The sequence below is a fragment of the Oncorhynchus nerka genome, linkage group LG15, assembly GCF_034236695.1.
Source record: "Oncorhynchus nerka isolate Pitt River linkage group LG15, Oner_Uvic_2.0, whole genome shotgun sequence".
NCBI lineage: Eukaryota > Metazoa > Chordata > Actinopteri > Salmoniformes > Salmonidae > Oncorhynchus > Oncorhynchus nerka.
In genome coordinates, this window is record NC_088410.1 from 43,387,514 (window position 1) to 43,407,406 (window position 19,893).

General features: G+C 41.3%; 1 protein-coding gene and 1 long non-coding RNA gene across 5 annotated transcripts in view; one reads left to right on the top strand and one right to left on the bottom strand.

Annotated features, from left to right (window-relative positions):
• ubap2a (ubiquitin associated protein 2a) overlaps positions 1–11,097 on the bottom strand; it is a 40,501-nt gene extending 29,404 nt beyond the window's left edge. For all 4 annotated transcript variants that reach the window (XM_065001627.1, XM_029682423.2, XM_029682424.2 and 1 more), the window contains exons 1-2: positions 11,004–11,097; positions 4,645–4,782 (exon numbers count right to left, since the gene is read on the bottom strand). In XM_065001627.1, coding sequence (XP_064857699.1) covers positions 4,645–4,740 — 96 coding nt within the window. In that variant the 5' untranslated portion in view covers positions 4,741–4,782; positions 11,004–11,097. The remainder of the gene's footprint in view (positions 1–4,644; positions 4,783–11,003) is intronic.
• LOC135560198 (uncharacterized) lies at positions 1,371–13,844 on the top strand. Its single transcript, XR_010458772.1, has 2 exons — positions 1,371–1,505; positions 13,077–13,844. It is a non-coding gene; the product is annotated as an uncharacterized LOC135560198 (long non-coding RNA).
• The last annotated feature ends 6,049 nt before the right edge of the window (positions 13,845–19,893 follow it).

Here is a 19,893-nt window from a genome sequence, read left to right on the forward strand (position 1 = left end):
TTTAAGTCATGTTAAAAAGAAATCTGAGCGGTTAATCTCGCCTTGCATTTTGACTCAAAGTGACCACTGTTCTAGAGTTATCAACGTTTCCCTTTACTGTGGCAATTGTAATTATTATCTATTATCTAAATTGCAATTGTGATCGAATCAGCACAATATTAGCCACTTTCAATGCAAAACAAAACTATGCAAGGGATTTTGTTGAATGCAGAACGCATCGGAGTAGGATTCTAATGCATTGACATGCACTACTTCGCCCATACTCTACACAGACCGGTGCGGCATAAACAATCAGAGCTCCAGTAGGCCTTTATGCAAATAGACGGTTTGTTCATATCCTCTGCTGGTTAGTGAGTTATTAGCCCAGTTATAGATCATTTGTGTTTAGTAATAGGGGAGTGATAGAGCACAAAACATATACAGCACCAGTCAAAAGTATGAATACAGCACCAGTCAAAAGTATGAATACAACTACTCATTCAAGGGTTATTTGTTTTGACTATTTTCTACATTGTAGAATAGTGAAGACATCAAAACTATGAAATAACACATATGGAATCATGTAGTAACCAACAAAGTGTTAAACAAACCAAAAAAATATTTGAGATTATTCAAAGTAGCCACCCTTGATGACAGAATTTATGGCTTGCCATAACAAATACTTATTGACCCAAGATATTTCATTTTTTCATTTTTAATTCATATGTAACAATTTCTAAAAACAGAATTCCACTGACATTATGGGGTATTGTGTGTAGGCCAGTGAAAAAAAATCTCAATTTAATCCATTTTAAATTCAGGTTATAACACAACAACATTTGGAAAAAGTCAAGGGGTGTGAATACTTTCTGAAGGCACTGTATATATCAATATCCTTCAAAATACCATATACAATTGCAGCCAAATATATTGTCACCCTTGCACTTTTCTTAAATAATTTCTTATTTATAAATGAAGTTTAAAATGAAGAAAAAAATGTCTCCACACTTTATTGGATTTTCTACATTTTACAGAATACATTTTTTATTTCTGTAACCTTCAGCTTAAATGTTTCATTTAGAAAATAAAGACAAATGGCATGGATAAAATTATTGGCACCTCGGAGCTAGTACTTGGTTGAACAGCCTTTGGCCAATGCTTCTTGTAGCCTCAAATGAGCTTGCTGCACCGTTCTACTGATGACCAAATTAAGCATACCCTCAAAATAACCCCCTACAATCAAACATGGGGAGGTTTGATAATGCTGTAGGGTTGTTTGCTACCTCTGGTACTGGGGGCCTTGAACGTACACGTCATCATGAAATCAGCTGATTATCAAGTGTTTGAGTCCAATGTTCAACCCAGTCCAAAAATAGTTTTTCCATTGAAGATTGTGGGTCTTCCAGCAAGACAACAACCCTGAACACACATCAAATAGCACCCAGGAACGGTTCAAGATGAAACTATCGACTGCTCTGAAATGGCCAGCATAGAGTCCAGATTTGAATCACATCCAAAAACCTGTGGTAAGATCTGAAAACATCAGTTGGTTGAAGGCATCCCTCAAACATCGAAAAATTTGAGCAGTTTGCTGTTGAATAGTGGGCCAACTTGCCAGTAATGGCTCATTGATGGCTACAATAAATGTTTTTCTCAGTTATCTTGGCCAAAGGCTGTGCAACTAAGTGGTAGCTCCTGGGCACCAATAATTTTGTCCATCTTGCCAATAATTTTGTCCAGAGGGTGGTGCAGACCGCACCACCCTCTGGAGAGCCTTGTCCATGCCTTGATTTTCTAAATTAAAAATAGCCAACTTAAGTTTCCAAAAATAAAATGTGTTGTGCAATGTTTTAACTCCAATAACAAGGTGTGGAGACCAAAAGTGTTTTTCAATTTTAACTTGTTTCAGAAAAAATAGGGAATGATTTAAGAAAGGTGCCAGGGTGCCAATATATTTGGCCACAACTAAGTACCATTAGCTTTTAAAAAATTCAATCCAAACTGATGCTCTCTCTCCACTAGTCTAGGATTCACCATCTTCGTCAAATGTTTTCACAATTTATCTGCAGAAAAATCACAAAAACGTCTAGCAGTATGCAAATTAGGTAGCTAAATGAACAGTTCTCGTACCGATGCAATTCGGTAGGCTACTGACGAGTAACTCACTATAACGTCTGGCAAGTCCTGATAGACTTCATATAGAAAATACCGGATGTGGAGGTCCTGGGCTGGCGTGGTTACAGTTGTGAGGCTGGTTGGCAGTGGTGGAAAACGTATCAAATTGTCATACTTGAGTAAAAGTAAAGAAACGTTAATAGAAAATGAAAAGTCACCCAGTAAAATACTACTTGAGTAAAAGTCTAAAAGTATTTGGTTTGAAATATACCTAAGTATCAAAAGTAAAAGTATAAATAATTTCAAATTGCTTATATTAAGCAAACAAGACGGCATCATTTTATTTAAATGTTTAATTTACAGATAGCCAGGGGCACATTCAAACACAAATTCTTAAATTAAGTATGTGTGTTTAATTAATCCGCCAGATCAGAGGCAGTAGGGATGACCAGATATGTTCTCTTCATAAGTGCGTGAATTGGACCATTTTCCTGACCTGCTAAGCATTGAAATGAAATGTGTACTTTTGGGTGTCAGGGTAAATGCATGGAGTAAAAAGTCAATCGTATTCTTTGGGAATGTAGTGAAGTGAAAGTAAAAGTAGTTAAATATAAATAGTAAAATAAAGTACAAATACCACGAAAAAACGACTTAAGTAGTACTTAAAGTATTTTTACACCATTGCCGGTTGGACGCACCGCCAAATTCTCTAAAACTTAGTTGGAGGCGGCTTATGGTAAAAGAATGATCATTAAATTCTCTGGCAACAGCTCCGGTGGACATTCCTGCAGCTAGCATGCCAATTGCATGCTCCCTCAACTTGAGACATCTGTGGCATTGTGTTGTGTGACAAAACTGCACATTGTAGAGTAGCCTTTTAAAGTCCCCAACACAAGGTGTACCTGTGTAATGATCATGCTGTTTAATCAGCTTCTTGATATGCCACACCTTTTTTTTCACCTTTATTTAACCAGGTAGGCCAATTGAGAACAAGTTCTCATTTTCAACTGCAACCTGGCCAAGATAAAGCAAAGCAGTGTGACAAAAACAACAGCACAGTTACACATAACCAAATGTATAGTCAATAACACAATTTAAAAATCTATGTACCGTGTGTGCAAATGTAGAAGAGTAAGGGAGGTAAGGCCATTGATAGGCCATAGAGGCGAAATAATTACCATTTAGCATTAACACTGGAGTAATAAATGTGCAGATGATGGTCGGTGATCTGTTTGTTAACTTGGCTTTCAAAGATTTTAGAAAGGCAGGGCAGGATGGATATTGGTCTATAACAGTTTGGGTCTAGAGTGTCTCCCCCTTTGAAGAGGGGGATGACCGCGGCAGCTTTCCAATCTTTGGGGATCTCAGACGATACGAAAGAGAGGTTGAAGAGGCTAGTAATAGGGGTTGCAACAATTTTGGCTGATAATTTTTTAAAGAGATGGTCCAGATTTTCTATCCCAGCTGATTTGTAGGGATCAAGATTTTGCAGCTCTTTCAGAACATCAGCCTTCTGGATTTGGGTGAAGGAGAAGTGTGTGTGTGGGGGGGGGGGGGGGGGTGTAGAGCTGTTGGTAGGGTTAGTCAGGTGGATGGATAATCTTGGCAAAGGAGTAATGGTCACTAACAGCGATGTAAACACATTTGAGCACAAAATGAGAGAAATAAGCTTTTGTGCGTATGGAAAATTTCTGGGATCTTATTTCAGCTCATGAAACATGGGACCACTTTACATGTTGCGTTTATATTTTTGTTCAGTGTAGCATGACATTTGTGTGTGTAGTCTTCAATGAAAGACTGCGACAGAGCAGGTAAATATTGAACCGGAATGCAAAACTGTGCTGAGATGTTACTGGTCCTGCAGGCAGTGACTTTGTTGTTAATGTTGGACCCTGCACGCGAAAGACAATAAATGAATGTGCCAGAAAAACAATAGTCTAAGTGGATTGACTCATTGTCACCACATTATATGGGACCTGTAAATTCACGCCCTCTCCCTCAGTGTAAATAAATATGACCGCAACCACAGCGCATACACCCAGATGCCGAGAGGCAGTGTTTCCCTGTCATCGCTCACTTCGTGACTGACAGGCGCCTATCCTATTAATAGATTGCTAGAAGATGCATATTCAGTCACAGTCACTCTAACTCTACCTACATGTACATTGTACCTCAATTACTTCGACCGATGCCCCCTCACATTGACGCTGTACCGGTACCCCCTGTATATAGCCTCGCTGTTGTTATTTTACTGCAGCTCTTTAATAATTTGTTACTTTTATTTTTGATTTAACACTTATTTCAAACGGCATTGTTGGTTAAGGGCTTGTAAGTAAGCATTTCACTGTTGTATTCGGCGCGTGTGACAAATAACGTATGATTTGATCTAGCAGGGGAGGGCTCTGCAGACTTATTTTTAAGAAACCAATTGAAAAGTAGCCTAGTTAAGTTAAGTGGAAAATGTACACGGCTGAATATGAGTCTGCAAATCATTTGTATAGCCGACAACCGGCGCTAGTGGAAAATACTGGTTGCGTGTGTGTCACTCACCTGGAGCTGTTTCTGTGGTTGAGTTGCGTGTGTGGCAGCAGGCAGCGCTTTGTCCCGAGTGCCCCGGGCTTTGTCGCCGCCCAACGATGTCATCATATACAGTATATACAAAACAATGTATGTACAAAATAGAAAAATCTGGAAGACAGAGAAGGGGGGGGGGGGTTGGTGTGTGGGGGGTGGATAAAAATGAATAACGTCACTTACGGTATTTGCCCTATTCACTGCAGGCAGGTATAAGATAAGACAAATAGGTCTGTTGTTATACGTTAGGCCTGGGTTGTTCAAATAGTCCCGATTCCCTTTGTAGTTTCTTCTGAGCTGAAATGCATTCCCTGGTGTGTGTGTATATACTCATGTGTAGCCTGTATCAAACACGTCCCCACATCAACACGGTTGGAGGGATTGTGCAATCCTGAGTGTCGGTTGCAACTGTTGAAACAGTGTATAGTAAATGTGTATTTTGCATTGGTGAAATTATTTTGACGTGATATGAAAGTAGAGGGATTTATCTATGTTTCTAGAACCTTACCATAATTGAGAATCAATTCACATTTAGCTAGATTTGTATTTAGTATTTGACTGTTTTGGCTTAGAGACAAGTCGCCTTTAAACAGAAAGTGTTGGGTCCTTGACTATAATGAATAATGTTAGGCTCCTTTATTCCATTAATGGGCTAGCTCTAGTGCATTCGTAAAATACTCCAACCCCTTCACTTTTTCCACATTTTGTTACGTTACAACCTTATTCTAAAATGGATTAAATCGTTTTCCCCCCTCATCAATCTACACACAATTCCCCATAATGACAAAGCAAAAACATGGTGATTTTTTCTTCAAATGTATAAAATATATATATATATAATAATAATTAAAAAATGATATATATATATATATATAATAGAACATTTACATAAGTATTCAGATCCTTTACTCAGTACTTTGTTGAAGCACCTTTGGCAGCGATTACAGCCTCAATTAGTTTTGGGTATGATGCTAAATCAAATCAAATTTTATTTCTCATATACACATGGTTAGCAGATGTTAATGTAAGTGTAGCGAAATGCTTGTGCTTCTAGTTCCGACAGTGCAATAATATCTAACAAGTAATCTAACAATTCCCCAACAACTACCTAATACACACAAATCTAAAGGGGTGAATGAGAATATGTACATGTAAGTATATGGATGAGCGATGGCCGAACAGCAAAAGCAAGGTGCAATAGATGGTATAAAATACATGTGATATGAGTAATGTAAGATATGTAAACATTATTAAAGTGGCATTACTTAGAGTGCATTGTATAAAGTGACTAGTGATCCATTTATTAAAGTGGCCAGTGATTGGGGTTCCATGTTGGCAGCAGCCTCTCTGAGTTAGTGATTGCTGTTTAGCAGTCTGATGGCCTTGAGACTGTTTTTCAGTCTCTCAGTCCCAGCTTTGATGCACCTGTACTGACCTCGCCTTATGGATGGTAGCAGTGTGAACAAGCAATAGCTCGGGTGGTTGATGTCCTTGAAGATCATTTTGGCCTCCTGTGACATCGGGTGCTGTAGGTGTCGGTGTCATGGAGGGCAGGTAGATTGCCCCCGGTAATGCGTTGTGTAGACCGCACCACCCTCTGGAGAGCCTTGTGATTGAGGGCGGTGCAGATGCCATACCAGGCGGTGATACAGCCCGACAGGATACTCTCAATTGTGCATCTCTAATAGTTTGTCGGGTTTTGGGTGAATTTCTTCAGCCTCCTGAGATGTCTTTTATTGAATAGGTTGAAGAGGCGCTGTTGCGCCTTCTTCAGCACACTGTCTGTGTGAGTGGACCATGTCAGTTTGTCTGTGATGTGTACGCCGAGGAACTTAAAACTTTCCACCTTCTCCACTGCTGTCCCATCGATGTGGATAGGGGGGTGCTCCCTCTGCTGTTTCCTGAAGTCCACGATCATCTCCTTTTCCTGTCACCACACTCCAAGTGCCCTCGTCGTTGTTGGTAATCAAGACCACTACTGTCGTGTCACCTGCAAACTCGATGATTGACTTGGAGGCAAGCATGGCCTCGCAGTCGTGGGTGAACAGGGAGTACAGGAGGGGGCTGAGCACGCACCCTTGTAGGGCCCTTGTGTTGAGGGTCAGCAAAGTGGAGACGTTGTTTCCTACCTTCACCACCTGGGGGGCGGCCCGTCAGAAAGTCAAGGACTCAATTGCACAGGGTGGGGTTGAGACCCAGGGCCTCCAGCTTGATGATGAGCTTGGAGGGTACTATGGTGTTGAATGCTGAGCTGTAGTCAATGAACAGCATTCCTACATAGGAATTAATTTTGTCCAGATGGGATAGGGCAGTGTGCAGTGTGATGGAGATCGTCTGTGGACCTGTTGGGCGTTATGAAAATTGAAGTGGGTCTAGGGTGGACGGTAAGGTGGAGGTGATATGATCCTTGACTAGTCTTCTCAAAGCACTTCATGATGACGGAAGTGAGGGCTACTGGGCAGTAGTCATTTAGTTCAGTTGTTTTTGCCTTCTTGGGTACAGGAACAATGGTAGCCATCTTGAAGCATGTGGGGACAACAGACTGGGATAGGGAGCGATTGAATATGTCCGTAAACACACCCGCCAGCTGGTCTGCACATGCTTTGAGGACACGGCTACGGATGCCGTCTGAGACAGCAGCCTTGCGAGGGTTAACATGTTTGAATGTTTTACTCACATAAGCCACGGAGAAGGAGAGGGGCACAGACCTTATTAGCGGGCCGCGACGGTGGCACTGTATTCTCAAAGCGGGCAAAGAAGGTGTTTAGTTTGTCTGGAACCGTCACGTCAGTGTCCGTGACGTGGCTGGATTTCTTTTTGTAGTCTGTGATTTCCTGTAGACCCTACCACAATCGTCTCGTGTCTGCACCGTTGAATTGCGACTCCACCTTAGCCCAGTACTGGCATTTTGCTTGTTTGATTCCCTTGAGGAGGGAATAACTACACGGTTTATATTCAGACATATTCCCAACCTCTTTCCATGGTTAAATGTGGTGGGTCACACTTTCAGTTTTGCGCGAATTCCGCCATCCATCCACAGTTTCTGGTTATGGTAGGTGTTAATAGTCACAGTGGGTACAACATCTCCAATGCACTTCTTTATAAATGCACTCAGCGAGTCAGCGTGTAGGTCAATGTTGTTCTCTGAGGCTGACTGAAACATATTTCAGTCTGCGTGATCAAAACAATCTTGAAATGTGTTTACACACCTGTATTTGGAGAGTTTCTCCCATTCTTCTCTGCTGAGCCTCTCAAGCTCTGTCAGGTTGGATGGGGAGCATTGCTGCACAGCTATTTTCAGGTCTCTCCAGAGATGTTCGATCGATCGGGTTCAAGTCTGGGCTCTGGCTGGGCCAATCAAGGACATTCAGAGACTTGCCCCGAAGCAACTCCTAGGTTTTCTTGGCTGTGTGCTTAGGGTCGTTGTTCTGTTGTAAGGTGAACCTTCGCCCCAGTCTGAGGTCCTGAGCACTCTGAAGTAGGTTTTCATAGAGGATCTCTTTGTACTTTGCACCGTTCATCTTTCCCTCGAACCCGACTAGTCTCCCAGTCCCTGAAAAACATCCCCACGGCATGATGATGTCACCACCATGCTTCACCATAGGGATGGTATTGGCTAGGTGATGAGCAGTGCCTGGTTTCTCCAGACGTGACGCTAGGCATTCAGGCCAAAGAGTTCAATCTTGGTTTCGTCAGACCAGAGAATCTTGTTTCTCACGGTTTGAGAGTCCTTTAGGTGACCTTTTGGCAAACTCCATGTGGGCTGTCATGTGCCTTTTACTGAGGAGTGGCTTCTGTCTGGCCACTCTACCATAAAGTCTTGATTGGTGGAGTGCTGCAGAGATGGTTGTCCTTCTGGAAAGTTCTCCCATCGCCACAGAGAAACTCTGGAGATCTGTCAGAGTGACCATCGGGTTGTTGGTCACCTCTCTGACCAAGGCCCTTCTCCCCCAATTGCTCAGTTTGGTCAAGCGGCCAGCTCTAGGAAGAGTCTTGGTGGTTCCAAACTTCTTCAATTGAAGAATGATGGAGGCCATTGTGTTCTTGGGGACGATCAATGCTGCAGAAATGTTTTGATGCCCTTCCCCAGATCTGAGCCTTGAAACAATCCTGTCTCGGAGCTATACAGACAATTCCTTCAACCTCACGGCTTGGTTTTTGCTCTGACATGCACTGTCAACTGTGGGACCTTATATAAAGAGGTGTGTGCCTTTCCAAATCATGTCCAATCAATTGAATTTACCACAGGCTGACTCCAATCAAGTTGTAGATCAATGGAAACAGGATGCGCATGTGCCCTCCAGGACACCTACACCACCCGATGTTTCCGGTAAGGCCATAAAGATCATCAAGGACAACAACCACCCGAGCCACTGCCTGTTCACCCCGCTATCATCCAGAAGGCGAGTTCAGTACAGGTGCATCAAAGCTGGGACCGAGAGACTGAAAAACAGCCACCACTAACATTGAGTGGCTGCTGCCATTACACTGACACTGACTCAACTCCAGCCACTTTAATAATGGGAATTGATGGGAAATGATGTAAAATATATCACTAGCCACTTTAAACAATGCTACCTAATATAATGTTACATATCCTACATTGTTCATCTCATATGCATACGTATATACTGTACTCTATATCATCGACTGCATCCTTATGTAATACATGTATCACTAGCCACTTTAACTATGCCACTTTGTTTACATACTCATCTCATATGTATATACTGTACTCGATACCATCTACTGTATCTTGCCTATGCTGCTCTGTACCATCACTCATTCATATATCTTTATGTACATATTCTTTATCCCCTTACACTGTGTATAAGACAGTAGTTTTGGAATTGTTAGTTAGATTACTTGTTGGTTATTACTGCATTGTCGGAACTAGAAGCACAAGCATTTCGCTACACTCGCATTAACATCTGCTAACCATGTGTATGTGACAAATAAAATTTGATTTGATGTCTCATAGCAAAGGGTCTGAATACTTATGTAAATACATATATATACACACATTTGCAAAAATCATTATGGGGTAGTGTGTGTAAATTGATGAGGGAAAAAAGTATTTAAATCAATTTTGGATAAGGTTGTAATGTACCAAAATGTGGAAAAAGTCAAGGGGTCTGAATACTTTTCGAATGCACTGTATGCACACGTCCAAAACTGCAATATATAAACTGAGAAGATCAAATATTACTCTGCCTGGTTCATATCTGAGGACAATGCAGCTGCAGGTCAGTGGCGAAGTGACCATAGCTGCCATTGGCAACTTCCAGTAATGCAACAATAAACACGGGCTCGATTATTGATCTGTAGCTGAGATGACAGCAGCATCAACATCAGGTTGACTTTGCGAAGGCAATACGCTAGCGAAAAGACAGCCAGGGCCTATATTTTTTTTGTTTACAACTCTCATTCGAGCGCATTCCCATGCAAGACAATGTAATGAGATATTGTGTCAACTCGACAGAGATTTCCCTGCTGTTGTCCAATAATACAAGTTACCGCAGCTACGGAGTTTGGCATCATCCTCTAGCTGGTTACTCATAAAACCTTTTTCATCTACACAATATATGACAAACACACTCGAATAGTAAACATGCATAAATGTTTATATAACACTGGTATAGAATCCGTCAAATGTGTGCAAACAATAGACTAAAGTGTTATAGATAGCTTGCCATCATATTTAGCTAAGTTATAATTAATGATAAAGAACGCATGCCATTATATGACATTTACAATCACTTAACTGTTTAATTGTCTTGACACTTTTGATAATGTTTTTAACTGAAATGTAACGGCGCGCGTTTCAAATACAGCACTGGCGTGGATTTTAGTCCTACTGTAAATGACAAATAATACACAAAAGTGACCGACAGTGGGACCCCTTTGTCCTAGCTAGCGAAGTATCTAGCTAACGTTAGCTAGTTAGCGATGCAGTTTAGGCAATCTACGGCAGATAAGATACCAAAACACGACGGGCTGACATTCCTGCTCACACGTTGAATGTTACTAACGGGGGTTATTCCCAAGGGTCAATCATAAACAGCCGTTCTTCGGGTATCATAACATGCTAGCTAACCACAAAGCTTTATCAATTCTAACGAAAATGGCCACACAGCACACAATCCAACCCCCGACATTACTTGTCGGGAAAAAGCCAAAAGAAAATAACGAAATAAAGACTGAAAAGCTGGTGTAAACAGACAAATGAATCAGTGACATTACACTTCGAGAGGGACAAGACTATGAAAGGGTTCAAATTGGCTCAAGTATAAAGAAAAACATTGAGCGTCTGAACGAGATTTGCTTTTTATTACCTGCTAACACGATTCACTCAGCCAGCACAAGGTCACGTGATATACGGCGTTGCTGTAGTCGCTCTCCTCTGTGGTCCTGAGAGACAACTGCGCAGACGCGCGTGTTTCGTCCTCTTGGGGTCATTGACATTCACAACAAGCGATCGATTCGACAGTCTTTAATACAATTTTTTTTTTTTTTTATAGCCAGGGCCACCTATGTATACTTGGAATAATTGGTCAGTAACACTTATTAGCTTATGTAGCTCGTGACAGAAACCCTGTCTGTACAATTAATTGAACTTCATAATGTACAGTAGGACTTACCAGAAGATACAGATCCTATCATTATGCTTGTTTACACTGAGCTGCACTGGGGTTTGCACGCAATCATGGTTAGATTTATCTCTTGAAAACCCTTCTCTGTTTGTAGGGTTTTCAGCCCTTACATTCACCCACTATTGGCTTCATGTGAAGCCGATAGTGGGTGTGTTTAGATGTTAATAAACGTCAATAATCATCCATTTCAAACTGGTTTTCAAAACATATGCTGATATGCCCCTTATCTTAAAAAAAGGTTTCACTCCAGATACAAACATATATACATACGAACAACAACTTACAGACACACAAAAAATAACATCTCATCTGCCCAGATCTGCATGCTCATACCCCTATCCCTAGCGCCTGCAATATTGTTTGCCACTTGGCCTTAAACTGTACCAATTCATTTTTCTTGGTCACCCTTCCTTTATCTTTAATATCAGCGAGAAATAATCTTTAAAATAAAAAATCTACACTTACTGTGCAATTTTGCACAGATCCACATGGCTGTACGTGTGTGCCTACCTGGGGCCTCCAGATATTTGTGAAGCAAACTTCTCCAATAACATCATCACGTTGCACCACTCTGTACAAAAGGCGAAAGAAAATGCAGCACCTGTCCCTACTAAATTCTAGTGCATATTAGAGTATCCTAGCATCCCTATAGCATCCTAGACTAAACTCAAACTGATATCGTAATTTATTATAGTATATTTTTAGTTTTTCTCATAACATATTTTCTCATTTCTATTTATTTACACGTGTTTTCATTTCTTGTTGTATACGTATTTTTGTGTTCTTCAATGTCTTCCTCAAATAATTGCTGCAACCGAAGCAGAGAATTTGAGAAGAAACATAGGCTTTTTAAAAGGTGCAGTCTTGGTTCAGTAGCCAGTCCCTGGACTGCTAAACTAGTTTTTCCAAATGTGTCCCCTACCCATGGGACATTCATTTGTCCTGAGTGCCTCGCACTCCTACGCAGTAAAACGGTGCCATGTGAGAGGAAGCGTATATGGCCATCTGCCACTCCTGTACATGTCAGTAAAATGTAAAAGGCCACCAAAATGTAATAATATCGAATAAAAACACAGATCCGAAGGAGCATGTTACAAACTGGACTTTAGCTATGTGTAGGAACACTTCGTAGAGATGATCATTCAATTAAACAACTGCCTTCCTTATATTGCCATTGCATTTCTTCATGGAAATTGTAAACGCATAGATTATTACCTGTTGGAAAGAACCGAGACAATCCAGCCAGACTACACGGGGAGATTAATCTTCTCTATCATGTCATCCACCATTGCCTCTGTGGCTGTGACAGTGAGCATCAGAATTGGGCAACAAGCTATTAAGATGACCCTGACGGCAGGCACCTTCAAATATGTCTCCCTTAAGGATTCGCCCCTGTGATGCAGTTAAATTGTTTAACAATTACCTCTCTCCAATGTTGTTTTTTAAGTGTGATGTATGATTTAGCTGTTGGGCTCTCCTTTTTATGTTTGTGTGCGTACATACAGTATTACCGTTTATCTGAAACCAGAGTTACTTTGGTGAAACCCATTGCATTAATAGTAATAAAGAATGGTATGTTATTGAAAGATGTCACATGCTTAGGTATAGTTCTCTGCAGGGGTGGGAATTATGGTGTCAAAGAATGTGTTAAGTGTTTACAGTTACTGCATGTACTTGAGTTGCATGATGTGCTTGCAAGAGACAAATGACATCAATACGTTTCTTTATTTTTTTTTTACTCTAAATGTCATGCAGTGCACCTTGTCCACGGCCAGGAGGCATATCCTGTCCTGGATGGTCCTCAGCCAGGACCACCACTGGTCGATGAACAGGCTTTCAGGAGAGATAAAGATCAGCTGCACCGGACCATCAGGAATTCCTGCCCAAAGAATGGACAAAACAAGTAGATGTGATCGATAGATAGATCGATACAGATGTATTGTTGGATCTTACTCTGTGCAGTGTCCTTTGTCATGTCACCATGAACGGCAGCGGCAGACCGTGTTGTTCTCCAGGTTGAAGCTGATTAGTAATGGCACAAAATCACCTTTGATTGTAATGCAATCATCCGGCAGTGACGTGTAGATGGAAAGTTTGTGCAGTAATATGGATCTGATTTCCTGTCTACTTTAAGATACTTCTCTTTTACTGCGGCTCTTTAATTATTTGTTACTTTTATTTTTTTGTGGTATTTTTCTTAAAACATTGTTGTTTAAGGGCTTGTAAATGTGTTGTATTTGGTGCATGTGACAAATACAATTTGATTTGATTTGAAATATGTTTAATTTCATGGCATATAGAAATGTTGTCATAAATCATGTCTGATGTACATTCCTCTATACAACATGTGCTCACCTTTTCCATTAATGGGCCAAAAAGCCCAAAACATGCACTGTTGCAGTAGCCAGTTAGCAAGATTGCACAGACACTTTAGCCATTTAAGAGGTTCCTCAAGACCTATTTTTGTTGTAGTCTGAGCATGTATATCTTGGAGAATGCTATTAAATTCTTCCTCTTACATTCCATTGTCGTATGTCTTCTCTAAACATTTTTGTCTGGATACAGGACCCATTGTGCTACAAATGCTACAGCAAGTGTATATTTTTATTTAAGTACATTTTTCCTCGCTAATATGAAAGATATGCTCCTTATGTTTCCAAAACAGTAGCGCAAGCGATGCGTGTTAACGTTGAGACCGAGTGTCAGGAATCTTAACAAAAGAGCACCCCCTTAAAGAAGATACTACAGTCAATAGGCGCTTAAGCAGTTGGCTTCTATGAATGGGTAGGTTACATCAAAGACATCGTGGAGCTAACACAAGATATAGGTCGGAAAACATACCTCAATGCAGTGATGGGATATGCCATTGTACTCCAAATTTGACCTTTATCCACACTTATACATCAAGAAGATTGAAATACTACCAGTTATCTATGAAAACTGCCATTTTCATCCTCATGCTAGCTAGCAGTAGCCACAGCAGCCATTTTGGTATGAAGATGGAGCTGCAGTAGATAGCAACCGTTTTACGGGCTCCTGGCCAATTATGCTATTTTGTGTGTATTTTTATGCTGACCTTAACTTTTCTTGTAAATAATATTTCCGCCATCATTTCCTATGACAGGAAATAGCTTTCGGACATCCGAACAGCGATCACTAACCTCAATTTGGATGAAGATTTCTACTTCAGCGAGTCGGCAGCTGTGGATGTACTGCTTATTCCAGACCAGGCCCTAATTCCGGGACTTGAAAGAGGAAGAGACGGCGCATGAGAGGCAAACAAGAGGGCTGCCTGACAAGACTACGTTGGCGAGTAAATAAACACCCTCTACCCTCCGTTCTATTGGCGAACGTACAATCACTAGAGAAGAAACTGGACGAGCTTCGTTCTTGACTATCCTATCAACGGGACTTGATGAACTGTAATATTCTATTTTTCTCGGAGTCGTGGCTGAACAAGAACATGGATAATATTTACTTCTAGATGGTTTTTCTATGCATTGTCAATACCAAATGGCAGATTTGGGTAAGGTTAATGGGGGAGGTGTGTGTCTCTTTGTTAACAACAGCTGGTGCACAACCAAAAACAACATTGTATCTGCATGGAGAGAGTCTCGGTGATGTATGGGGGAAAGGTGTGTTTATCCCCAGGACACACCCAAGCCCAGGTGTGTCCCATTTCGCTGACAACCCTCCCAGCTCCGCCCACCGACATCCTATTAAGGGAAACAAGAGCAGAGAGAAAGAATTTAGCAGACCGAGTGGGAGGGTCGTCACAATATCCCAACCAGAAACGATCCATCAAAGAGTCACAATTCCAATACAGGACTAACATTGAATGCTACTACTCCGACTGTGGCGCTCGGTCTGCAGGGCTTGCAAATTATCACGGCTTTCAAAGGGAAACCAAGCCGCAAGCTGCCCAGTTACACAAGCCTACCAGACAGCATAAATTCCTTTTATGCTCGTTTCGAGGCAAGCAATACTAAACCATGAATGAGAGCACCAGCTGTTCCGGACAACTGTGAAGTTTCTTTACTGACATTTTCAACCTCTACCTGACGCAGTCTGTAATACCTACATGTTTCAAGCAGATCACCTTAGTCCCTGTGCCCAAGAACACCAAGGTAACCTGTCTGCACTCCACACTGCCCTCTCCCACCTGGAAAATAGAAACACCTATGTGAGAATGCTGTTTATTGACTAATAGCTGAGCATTCAACACTACAGTGCCCTCCAAGGTCATCACTAAGCTCAGGACCCTGGCACTGAACATCTCCCTCTGCAACTGGATCCTGGACGGTCCAACCTCAAGTTGAGAGGGTAAGCAACAACACATCCGCCATGCTGACCCTCAACACGGGGGCCCCTTCTGCGTAGCCACGCACGACTCAAACACCATCATTAAGTTTGCTGACAACACAGCGGTGGTTGGCCTGAACACCGACAATGATGAGACAGCCTATAGGGAGGTCAGTGACCTAGCAGAACAACCTCTCCCTCAACGTCAGCAAGACAAAGGAGCTGATCGTGGACTACAGGAAAGGAAGGGATGAGCACGGCCCCCTCCACATCGACGGGGCTGTAGTGGAGCGGGGCGAGAGCCTTGGTGTCCACATCACAAAGGAATGATCATGGTCCACACACATCAATAGTCCACACACATCAATACTGTTGTGAAAAGGGCACAACAACGCCTCTTCCCCCTCAGGAGGCTGAAAAGATTTGGCATGGGCCCTCAGATCCTCAAAAAATTATACAGCTGCACCCTTGAGAGCATCTCGACTGGCTGCATCACCGCTTGGTATGGAAACTGCTTGGCATCAGACTGCAAGGCGTTACAGAGGGAAGTGTGTACGGCCAAGTACAATGCATTCGGAAAGTATTCAGATCCCTTGACTTTTTCCATATTTTGCTACGTTACAGCCTTATTCTACAATGGATTACATTTTTTTTAAATCCTCAGCAATTTACACACAACACCCCTTAATGAAAAAGTGAAAACGGGGTTTGATTTTTTTCTGCCAATTTATAACAACACTTATTTACATAAGTATTCAGACCCTTTGCTATGAGACTTGAAATTGAGCTCAGGTGCACCCTGTTTCCATTGATCATCCTTGAGATGTTTCTACAACTTGATTGGAGTCCACCTGTGGTAAATTCAATTGATTGGATATAATTTGGAAAGGCACACACCTGTCTATATAAGGTCCCACAGTTGACAGTACATGTCAGAGCAAAAACCAAGCCATGTGGTCGAAGCCATTTTCCGTAGAGCTCCGAGACAGGATTGTGTCGAGGCTGACATCTGAGGAAGGGTACCAAAACATTTCTGCAGCATTTAAGGTCCCCAAGAACACAGTGTCCTCCATCATTCTTAAATGGAAGAAGTTTGGAACTACCAAGACTCTTCCTAGAGCTGGCTGCCCGGCCAAACTGAGCAATCGGAGGAGAAGGGCCTTGGTCAGGGAGGTGACCAACAACACGATGGTCACTCTGACAGATCTCCAGAGTTCCTCTGTGGAGATGGGAGAAACATCCATAAGGACAACCATCTCTGCAGCACTCCACCAATCAGGCCTTTATGGGAGACTGGCCAGACGGAAGCCACTCCTCAGTAAAAGGCACATGACAGCCCGCTTGGAGTTTGCCAAAAGGCACCTAAAGACTCTCAGACCTGATGAAACCAAGAATCAACTCGAGAGAAAGATGAACGGAGTCTAGTACAGAGAGATCCTTGATGAAAACCTGCTCCAGAGCACTCAGGACCTCAGACTCAGGCAAAGGTTCACCTTCCAACAGGACAACAACCCTAAGCACACAGGCAAGACAACGCAGGAGTGGCTTTGGGACAAGTCTCTGAATGTCGTTGAGTGGCCCAGCCAGAGCCCAGACTTGACCTCGATCGAACATCTCTGGAGAGATCTGAAAATAGCTGTGCAGTAACGCTCTGCATCCAACCTGACAGAGCTTGAGAGAATCTGCAGAGAAAAATGGGAGAAACTTCCCAAATACAGGTGTGCCAGTTTATAGTGTCATACCCAAGAAGATTTGACGCTGTAATTGCTGTCAAAGGTGCTTCAACAAAGTACTGAGTAAAGTGTCTGAATTCTTATGCATATTTCATTTTTTAAAATGTATATACATTTGCAAACATTTCAAAAAAACTGTTTTTTACTTTGTCATTATGGGGTATTGTGTGTAGCTTGATGAGGAAGAAAAAAAACCAATTTAATCAATTTTAGAGTAAGGTTGGAACCTAAAGAAATGTGAAAAAAGTCAAGGGGTCTGAATTCTTTCAGAAGGCACTGTATATCACTGGGGCCGAGCTCCCTGCCATTCCAGGACATCTATATTAGGCTGTGTCAGAGGAAGGCCATAAAAATGGTCAAAGACTCCAGCCTCCCAAGTCATAGACTGTTTTCTCTGCTACCCCATGGCAAGCTGTACCAATGCACCAAGTCTGGAACCAACAGGACCCTGAACAGCTTTCACCCCCAAGCCCTATGACTGCTAAATAGTTAGTCCGGGTAAACTATTGGTTAACTATTTAACTATTTGCATCTCAACTTTTTTGCAGTAACTCTTTTGACTCATCACATACGCTACTGTTTATTATCTATCCTCTTGCCTAGTCACTTTACATATACATATAGTGCCTTCAGAAAGTATACCCCTTGACTTATTCCACATTTTGTTGTGTTAGAGCTTGAATTCAAAATGTATTAAATAGATTTTTTTCTGACCCATCTCACACAATATTCCATGATAGTAACGTGAAAACATGTTTTTCAAAATTTTTGCAAATGTATTGAAAATCTAATTTACATAAGTATTCACACCCCTGAGTCAACACATGATAGAATCACGTTTGGCAGCGATTACAGCTGTGAGTCTTCCTGGATAAGCCTCTATGAGCTATCCACACCTGGATTGTTCAATATTTGCACATTATTCTTTATACAATTATTCAAACTCTTTCAAGTTTGTTGTTGATCATTGCTAGACAGCCATTTTCAAGTTTTGTCATAGATTTTCAAGACAAAATTATAATTCAATGTCATCTTGGTTAGCAACTCCAGTGTATATTTTGCCTGGTGTTTTAGGTTATTGTCCTGCTGAAAGGTGAATTTGTCTCCCAGTGTCTGTTGAAAAGCAGACTGAACCAGCTTTTCCTCTAGGATTTTGCCTGTGCTTAGTTCTCTTCCGAATATTTTTTTTGTTATAAAAAAAATCTAGTCCTTGCCGATGATAAACATACCCATAACATGACACAGTCACCACCATGATTGAAAACAGGAAGAGTGGTACTCAGTGATGTGTTGTGTTAGATATGTATTCAGAACATAGTTTGCAGTTTTACTTTAGTGCCTTATTGCAAACAGGAATATATTTATTCTGAACATACTTCCTTATTTTCACAATTAATTAGGTCAGTATTGTGGAGTAACTAGAATGTTGTTTTCTCAGTTTTCTCCCATCACAGCCATTAAACTCTGTAACTGTTTTAAAGTCACCATTGGCCTCATGGTGAAATCCCTGAGTGGTTACCTTCCTCTCCGGCAACCGAGTAAGGAAGGGCGCCTGTATCTTTCAGCCTCATATTGATACACCATCCAAAGTGTAATTTTAAACTTCACCATGCTCAAAGGGATATTCAAGGTCTGCTTTTTTAGGGGCCCTTCTTTAAAACCTCTCTGGTCTTTGTGGTTGAATCTGTGTTTGAAATTCACTGCTCGACCAAGAGGCCTTACAGATAATTATATGTGTATAAATAAGCATTTTGCAACACTATAAGCATTTCGCTACACTCGCAATAACATCTGCTAACCATCTGTACGTGACCAATAAAATTTGATTTGATTTGGGTGTAGGGTACAGAGATGAGGTAGTCATTCAAAAATCATGTTAAACACAGTCCATGCAACTTATTCTGACTTAAGCAAATGTTTTATTCCCGAACTTACTTAGGCTTGCCATAACAAATGGATTGAATACTTATTGACTCAAGACATTTCAGCTTTTCATTTTAAATTAATAAAATTAAAAAATCTGTGACACAAAATCTCAATTTAATCCATTTTCAATTCAGGCTATATATAACACAACAAAATGTGGAAAATGTAAAGAAGTGTGAATACTTTCTGAAGGCATTGTATCTACACTGAACAAAAACATAAATACAACATGTTTCATGATCTGAAATAAAAAATCCCAGAAATTTTTCATACACACAAAAAGCTAATTTCTCTCACATTTAGTGCACAAATTTGTTTACATCCCTGTTAGTGAGCATTTAACCTTTGCCAAGATAATACATCCACCTGACAGGGGTGGCATATAATGAAGATGATTAAACAGCATGATCATTACACAAGTGCACCTTGTGTTGGGGATAATAAAAGGCCACTCCAAAGATGTCTCAAGTTTTGAGGGAGTGTGGAATTGGCATGCTGACTGCAGGAATGTCCACATGGGCTTTGAACTGAATGTTAATTTCTCTACCATATGCTGCCTCAAACGTCTTTTTAGAGAATTTGGCAGTACATCCAACCAGCCTCACAACCAC